The 9,245-nt window shown below is 38.6% G+C and overlaps 1 protein-coding gene across 1 annotated transcript in view; it reads left to right on the forward strand.

The window, feature by feature from the left end:
- Window positions 1-1,702: 1,702 nt before the first annotated feature.
- LOC122244397 (uncharacterized) overlaps window positions 1,703-9,245 on the forward strand; it is a 9,017-nt gene continuing 1,474 nt past the window's right edge. Inside the window, exons 1-2 of the mRNA XM_086531023.1 lie at window positions 1,703-2,017; window positions 2,150-3,677. Of these exons, the coding sequence (XP_086387149.1) occupies window positions 1,703-2,017; window positions 2,150-3,677 (1,843 nt within the window). The remainder of the gene's footprint in view (window positions 2,018-2,149; window positions 3,678-9,245) is intronic.

Here is a 9,245-nt window from a genome sequence, read left to right on the forward strand (position 1 = left end):
TAGAGGGGAGAAGGAGAGGAGAGGAGTAAGGGAGGAGGAGGGGAAGAGGAGGGGAGGAGGAGGGGAGGAGGAGGGGAAGAGGAGGGGAGGAGGAGATTGAGAGACAAGGCAACATTCCTGTCTGGTTCTATTCTTGCGTTTTGGTGATATATACATATAGTATATATATACATACATACATATATATATTATATATATATATATATATATATATATATATGTATATATATATATATTATATATAATATAATGAATGTATATATATATATATATATATATATATATATATATATATATACATATATATATGTATGTATGTATGTACGTATGTATCTATCTATATATACACTGTGTATGTATGTATGTATATATATATGTATGTATGTATATATATGTATATATATATATATATATATATATATATATATATATATATATATATATATATATATATATATATTTACACACACACACACACACACACACACACATATATATATATATATATATATATATATATATATATATATATATATATATATTTATCTATTTACACACAAACACAAACACACACACATATATATATATATATATATATATATATATATATATATATATATATATATATATATATATTATATATATATCAGGGGGCTGGTAAGCCCCCCGTGGCAGTATGCGAGCCGAATTTCAGGTAAAAATTTACCCAACTTCCCGACGTGCATTTTAGTACACAAAGACGCGACTGTCAAAATTTCAGATCGATTGGATTAAAAACGGCCGAGTTATTACAACCTGAAATCGCCGAAAATGAGGGTGTTCTTGTTAAAAATGGGTACGATTATATACATACAGGTAGAGGATATTTTTAGGCAAAAAGTGGGTCCTCTTTGTGATGATATATCTCGAGAAGTATAAAAGATACGCGATTTAGCAACACAGCATTGGAAAGAAGAAAGTTCAAACTTTCAAAAACTGTCCTGAAAAAACATCTGATGACGCAGTGATGACGTCATAATGACGTCACAAAATCACGAATTTCAAAATCAAACTATCCAAAAATAGACGTTTTTCAACTCAATTTTTTTATATGAAACTTTCGAGATAGGAAAAAATGACAGTGTTGCCATTCTGGCGGATTTCCCGCCAGATCTGGCGGATTTGAACCACCGTATGGCGGGAAAATTTTGAATCTGGCGGATGACGGATTTTTTGGCGGCTTTTTCACAATTCTAGCGGATTTCTGGCGGATTCTGCCAATCTGCCAGCCCGACTAGCCGCGAGCAAGCGACCCAAACCCAAATGCTGCCGTTCGTAGTGTCTCATGATTGTATATTATATATTTCCCTATGGCGTTGTTTTTTTTAATTTTATACTTAAAATAAACAATAAAGACATTCAAAACGGAGAAACACGTAAATATGATCCATTGAAGAAAATATCAATCAAGAAGAAAGAAAACGATCACAGGTACTGGACCTGTCGACGTGTTAGTCAGACACGTACAGTGCTGATCATGTTGTCAGTTTCTCTTCTTTTCTAATGTTATTTACATCTTAAAAGTTTCCACTGGCAAATCTTTGTAACGGGAGTGGTAGGTGGGCAATGACAAATAGTTGTTCAGTTCACACGCGGTCTTCTGTTCTCTCGGTGGTGCTTATTTGTGCGCTGACTAAAGTTTTTCAACTTTTTACTAATAACAATGCCTAAGCCTCAGTATGCACAGAAATTCAGAAGGGAATGGCTCCAGGATCCTGCATTAAAAGACTGGTTAACGGAGAAAAAGAAAAGTAGTGGGATAAGTGTGCCCCAATGCCGGTACTGTCAGTGTGTGTTAAATTTAAAATTAAGTGACATAAAAGAACATGGCAAGTTTAAGAAGCACCTTAAAAATGCAGAAGCAATGTCAACTGCAAGACAACCCCCACTACCATTCCAACCTGTAAAAACATCTTCTCAGACACAAATTACAGAGGGACAAATTGCATTATTTGTTGCTGAACATACATCAGTTGCGGTATGTGATCATTTGTGTGACTTGTGCAAAAAATGTTTTTCTGACAGTAATGTTGCAGCTCGTATCCAGGTACGAAGGACGAAGTGCAGCGGAATTTTATGTAATGTATTATATCCTCACTTTGTGTCACAGTTAAGAAAAGACATTGGAAATAATCACTACAGTCTGTTGTTGGATGAATCCACTGATATTAGTGATACTAAATATTTGGGTATTGCTATTATTTACAATGATGAACAAAAAGAAAAGATTGTTTCTACATTTCTAAGCCTTTCTGAATTGCAAGAAGCGAATGCTGAGGGCATTGTCACTACACTGAAAAAAACTCTAGATGATTTTGGATTGGATTTAAAAAGGATGAGAGGAATTGGCACAGACAATGCAAGTGTCATGGTTGGAATAAATAATGGTGTCTATGAAAAGCTGAGGAAAGATGTTCCTGACTTAGTTTTAATTCGCTGTGTGTGTCACTCCTTGCAGCTGTCTGTCTCTGCTGCTACAGTAGATGCTCTGCCAAGAAATCTAGACTTTTTAATTAGTGAAACTTACAACTGGTTTTCAAGGTCCTCATCTAGGCAGGGTACGTACAGGAAGATGTACAACATAATTAATGATAATCATGATCCATTAAAAATTGTCCAAGCTTGCCAGACCCGTTGGCTCTCCATATCTACAGCAGTTGAGAGGATTCATGACCAGTGGCTTGAGCTAAAGACACACTTTGATGTTACGAGACACAGTGAAAAATGCTACACAGCTGAGATGCTTTATAGTATGTACAGTGATCAACAAAATCTTGCCTATATAAAGTTTCTAGTCCCAATTTTGAAAGATGTGAGACGAGTCAACAAGGCTTTTGAGTCAAATGATGCAGATCCAACTAAACTTCTTGATGACTTAGTACTACTGATCAAGTCTCTATTGCGGAAGGTAATTTTGCCAACATCCAAGGTTGATATTTTGGAAGGTAATATTGAAAGTTTCATCAGTCCAAAGCCTTACTTAGGTTATGACTTTGAGCAACATATGGAAAATATGCACAAGGAAGGGTTTGCTCCTAATCAAGAGCTCACAGTGAGAGACAGATGTATCAAGTTCATTGTTAAACTAGTTAAGGAATTACGACAGAGACTACCTAACAATGTCGAAGTTCTCCAGAAAATGTCTTTACTCTCTGTTGAAAATGCACTGCGTGTTGTAAAGGATTCACTAATCCCCTTAATGCAGCTGCTGCAACTACCCCCGCAAGAGATTGGTGCTGTAGACAGTCAGTGGCATAATCTAACTCTCGTTAAGTGGACAGAGGTAAAAGATACAGTATTATTTTGGAATGAAGTAAACAAGTACAAAGATGCTTCACACACTAATCCTTTCAACGACCTGGCAAAGTTTGCACTATCAGTTCTTGTTATTCCGCACTCTAATGCTGAAGTGGAGAGGATCTTCAGTCAGTTAAACATTGTGAAAAACAAGCTGCGTAACAGAATGGGCACAACAATGACAAATGCCATCCTTGGAATCCGAGCAGGACTGAAAAGAGCCGGAAAATCATGTTTCGAATATGAGATACCAGCTGAAGTCTCAAATATGATCGGTACTAGCGAAGTGTACACACATAGTACCGAGATTGTCCTCAAATCAGACTCATCTCCAGGACCTAGTACTGCAAGAGACGAGACAGAGATGGAGGAAGAAGTTTATGATCCCTCTTTCTTCCTGTTGTAAAGGTAACGTGCATTGCTTGCATCATAGTGTTGGCTATTAATTTAAAAATATTAAAGTATTTCTTTACCATGTATTGGTAATCTGTTCTGTTCTGTATGATTTGTCAGCCCTCCTTTGGGGCTGACGCGGGCCTTTGCCGATGGCGGCCCACAGGTGTTTTTCTTTATCAGTATGTTACCGTGGGGGAGTTGATGGTGAGTCAGGTCTCTCTCTCTCTCTCTCTCTTATTGGTGACCATATATGACGATTTTTAATGATTAAATTGTACAGTATATTTTTAGTGCAGTATACAAAATTTTTGACAAAACAAAGTTATATCTGGCGGATTTCGGGGGCTATCTAGCGGAATTTTGGTGGCCATCTGGCGGATTTTAGCAATAGATGATGGCAACACTGAAAAATGATCATGCTAGCGTAGAAATGAAATTTAATGTACTTTCTGAATATGCCATCAAAACGTTCCGGGCTTCCATGCATTGTTGAGATATTCGCGACTTTTTAAACCATTTTGATGCGAAAGTCGCGAAAAAACATTAAAACGGTAAACCTTAATGTGAGAGAACGGGGATGTCCCAGGCCTTCATCTTTCGATATGATGTCGGTTGTAGTCTCGAATTTGCTAATAACTGGTTTTGAGGTAGTATCCTTATTTTGATGACGTATTTGTGACGTCATTAATAACACGCGGTAAGCCTTCTCATGGTCCCGCAGTGTCAGAGGGTAATCTGACCCCTCCCCCAGGGTTTGAGGGGGCCAACCTGGGGGCTTCCCTGGTGCTTCCTCGGGCAGCTAGCCCGAGCCCTCTTCCCCAGGGTGAAAGGGAACCCCTGGCCCAGGGTAATGTGCCCCCCTCCCAGGGTACCGGGACCTCAGCCCTAGGATATGGGCCCCCTGGCAGCGTGGGTCAGAGCTGCCCCCCCGCCCACGAGAATGGGCACCCCCATGGCAGTCAGGGTCAAGGCTGCCCCCAGGCCCAGGGTGAGGGGTATTTTTTCAGCAACATCACCAGCAATGACAACAGAGCAAACAACCATACAGAAAACAGGAAATCAATATATCAGTGCGGCAGTGTTACAATAGTGCTTAACACAATTTTGTGCTTCATTGCAACAAAAAGGCCGTGGCCAAGGTCTGTCCTTAGTGATCAAATCAGAAAATACTACAGACCGTCTGAAATCGAAGAGGCCCATGACATTGCCATCAACCTATCAGACTCTAGAAAACCTAGAAATACGACACGGGACACTAAACGGATGACGAACATTATCGTGCATACTATGCTTGATCAATGTGTTGAAAATCCAAACATTGTGTTCGTAACAACAACGACGGACACCCCCCAACAGACTGGTCGCCACCAAAGAAACCAGGTATTTCAACAACTTTTGTAAAATTCTTCCAAAAGTGTACAGACCAGGGAACACAGACCTACAGTGGGCCCTCTTACACAGACCAAAATCTGATGGAAAACAAGATCGACCTGCTGATCGGAATGTTTTCTGAACAGCAGGCATCTTTAAATAGAATCATAGGGCAAGGTGCAATATGTCCCTCCCCCAACCTCCCATCTCCCACCCATGGGCAGAATGCATACGAAACATTTCCGTTTGCATCTCCTCCCCCTACCTCCACCCCGATACCCACGACCAGCAATCCTTCCCACCCGATACCCTCCTCTCCCTCCCTGCCTGGACCTCCCCACCCGTTATCCTCCCTCCCCCTGCTTACGGTCAGCCAGCCGCCTCGTGCCCTTGCTGACTCGCCGGTCCCCAACTCTGCTGAGCCATCTACGCGCCCCACCATCAACGCTCCCAGCCAGCAGACCCCCGCCCCTACAGGAGACATACCCGCCTTCCCGAAGCATGATTCAACCACGAACTCTCTCTCCGTCAGACCGAAAACAGGTATGCAGAATAAGACCAGGCATGAAGCTTCTACACAGGTATCCCCTAAACGAAGCTCCAAAAAGAAACAAAAGAAGAACAAGCAAGAGCAACTCGATCCCAACCGCCACTGGGAGGAAACAGCTCAGCAGCAGGTGGAAGGAGCTTCCGCCCCCCCTCCTGCCCCCCCGCCTCCAGCAGGGCACTCAGTCATAATCAATAATTATGCTGATAAAACAAGAGTCAATCACGAAACAACGAAACAAGCACAATCCACCCAAGACGACGATGACGAAGGTTATGTCAAGGTCGTATCAAGGAACAACAAAAGAAAAGCAAGAGAAGAACAAACTCCAAAGCCGCTAAAAGGAGCAGACCGACCTGACACAGTGTACCTCTATATTACCAGCTGTCATCCAGACACAAATGAAGAGGACATTGAAAATCACCTCTGTGAACAATTCGAAAACGTAACAAGTGTAAAAGCACACCGCACCAAGATGACCCATGATTACTACACCAGTTTTACAGTGTCAGTAAGAGGAAAGGACATAAAGCCAGATATTTTCATAAACTCAGACGCTTTCCCCGCAAATGTGAAAGTGTTCTTAAATAAAAACAAGTACAAGAACGACCAGAACGTTTGACCAGGCATCGCCGTCAGCAATGCCTGTGACAAGATCGCACGAGGTCATAAAAATAGACCACATTAACGCACAATCTCTCCTCGGGCACTTTGACGAAATTAAAATGCTAATTGAGGAGAGAAACATAGACATCTGTGCATCAGTGAAACATGGCTCCACCAGGAAATGGTTAGTAATTTCATAACTGTTCCAAATTTCAATATCTATAGATGCGATGCAGGACGTGGAGGAGGAGTATGTATGTATGTACGGGATAACCTGAAATCAACCATGATATCTCCTACAGCAGTTAATAATACTGCCGTAGAAGATGTCTGGGTTACCGTACAGAGCAACATGCTTCCTTCCATTATTATTGGCGTAGTCTATAGGCATCCTCATGCAACTTTAGAATCTTTTGAATACTTAGAACAAATCTTTAGAGAAATGTCATTGAAAAATAAACCATTCTTTATCTTAGGTGATTTAAATGATGATTTGACTAAATCTAATGCTAAATTAGCTAAGATAATAAAGAAAAACAAACTAGAACAAATTATAGATAAACCTACACGTATTACAGAAAACACCTCATCCTTATTAGATGTAATAATAACTAACAGGTCAGACATTATCCATCATACGGATGTCATCCCGTGTCATATTGCTGACCATGAACTTCTCACACTCACATTAAATATAAAGAAACCAAAGCGACCACCGATAACAAAAACATTTCGTGACCTTAAGCATTATAATCTTCAATCATTCATCGAGCTCATCAGATCTAAAGAGACGATGCTCTTAAATATCTTTTCAACAGATGATGTAGACAAACAGGTAACTATCCTTACGGAAGTGATTAAAAGCAGTATTGACGCGTTGGCACCTCTTGTAACGAGAGTCGTCAGACGTCCCCCTGCTCCTTGGATAGATGACGACATCAAGAGGGCTATTAAAGACAGAAATAATGCCCACCATAGTCTCAAAAATAACAGAAATGACGCCGCCCTTAAGCTAGATTATAAAATAAAAAAGAAAAATGTTAAACAGTTAATACAAAGTGCAAAAACAAATTATTTCAGAAACAGATTCATAGAATATAAAAACAATTCGGATAAAACATGGAAAATTATTAAGTCAATCGTACCTAGCAACAAACACCACACTGATAATCGTACAAGTTCTACACAAAGCACAGAGTATTTTAACGACTTCTTTTCAAAAATAGGTAAACTAACTTATGAACAAACAAATGCGTCTACATTACAGCAAAATATAAATCAAGCTATGCCTACATCTAATATTTTCAGACCAAAACCAATTGATGTGGAGACTACTATCCTAGTAATAAAACACCTTCGCGAAACAAATGCTGTAGGAGCAGACGGTATTGCTTTGCGCTTTATTAAGGATAGTCTACCAGCAACCGCACATTATCTGGCGGTCATAATTAACACTTCCCTGGTCACTGGTGTTTTTCCATCGCTTTGGAAACATGGAATAGTAACACCAATTTTCAAATCAGGAGATATAGACGACGTTAATAATTACCGCCCTATTACAATACTCCCTGTATTATCTAAAGTTTTGGAGAAAATCGTAGCAAATCAACTAACGAATTTCCTGGAGGCCAATAACCTATTATCTAAAACACAACATGGCTTTAGAAATAGGTTATCCACTGAAACAGCGTTATTGCAGATAACTAATAAAATTTATGATAATATAGACAATAATCAGGTTAATTTACTCACATTATGTGATCTTTCAAAAGCTTTTGACAGTGTAAATCACAAAATTCTTCTTCACAAACTAAGATCCCATAAAATTGATTCTTTCTGGTTTACTAGTTATCTGAATAATAGAACGCAATCTGTAAAAATTAATGAAATCATATCATCGAAACAACCAATATGTTTTGGTGTTCCACAAGGATCCATCTTAGGCCCAATCCTATTTACAGTTTTCATAAATGACTTATCAACCATTGCTCATAACTGCCTGCTAGTGCAGTACGCCGATGATTCACAGTTTCTCCATAGTGACTCAGTAAATAACTTAAATACATTAATTAGAAATACTCAAAACACTCTGACACAAGCTAAAATATACTTTGAAAGTAATGGTCTTAAATTAAATCCCCATAAAACTCAATGCATATTCATAGGTAGTCGACAGAACATTGCCAAAATCCCCATCGACACAACCATAGAATTTGAAGGCCACCCTATCAAACCAAACATTTCAGTGAAAAATTTGGGAGTACACTTGGACAGATACATGACATTTGAAACACACGTTGATAACATACACAGGAAAGTAATGGGTACATTAATATTTCTAAATCACATAAAAAAATCAAATCACTACGGATACTAGAATCATGGTCGTGCAAACACTAGCTCTTAGCATAATAAACTACTGTTCAAATGTATGGGGTTCAACCAACAAAACACAAATTCAAAAAGTACAAAAATTACAAAATTTTGCTGCAAGAGTTGCACTGGGTAATGTCAGTAAATTCGATCATATTACCCCATATATACAAAAATTAAAATGGTTAAAAATTCATCCTAAGTGCATTTATGATACCTGTCTCTTTACCTTCAAATTAATACATGGATTCTATCCACCATGGTTATTCCCCCTGCAAACTGTAGGGAACACAGCTGGCATTCAAACACGCCAGGTAAATTCCCTATATGTAAAAAGATCAAATACAGAAACAGGGGCAAGACAGGTACAAATTCGTGGACCGAAAATGTGTAACTTGTTACCAGATAATATTAAAAACATTAACAACTTTTGTAATTTTAAAACAAAATTGAAAGAACACCTTTTTACTCATCAAGTGTAAATATGTATGTATTCATATAAGAATAACCATTTTAATTTATGGAATAAAATGTTTGAATTTGAATTTGAATTTGAACACCACTTGTATTTGACGTTTAATGTCTGAAAAAAAAAAAACAGTTTCAACTCAAAATT

This window comes from Penaeus japonicus, unplaced genomic scaffold (assembly GCF_977035675.1).
Source record: "Penaeus japonicus unplaced genomic scaffold, GWHDUDI00000001_assembly GWHDUDI00000034, whole genome shotgun sequence".
Taxonomy (NCBI): Eukaryota; Metazoa; Arthropoda; class Malacostraca; order Decapoda; family Penaeidae; genus Penaeus; species Penaeus japonicus.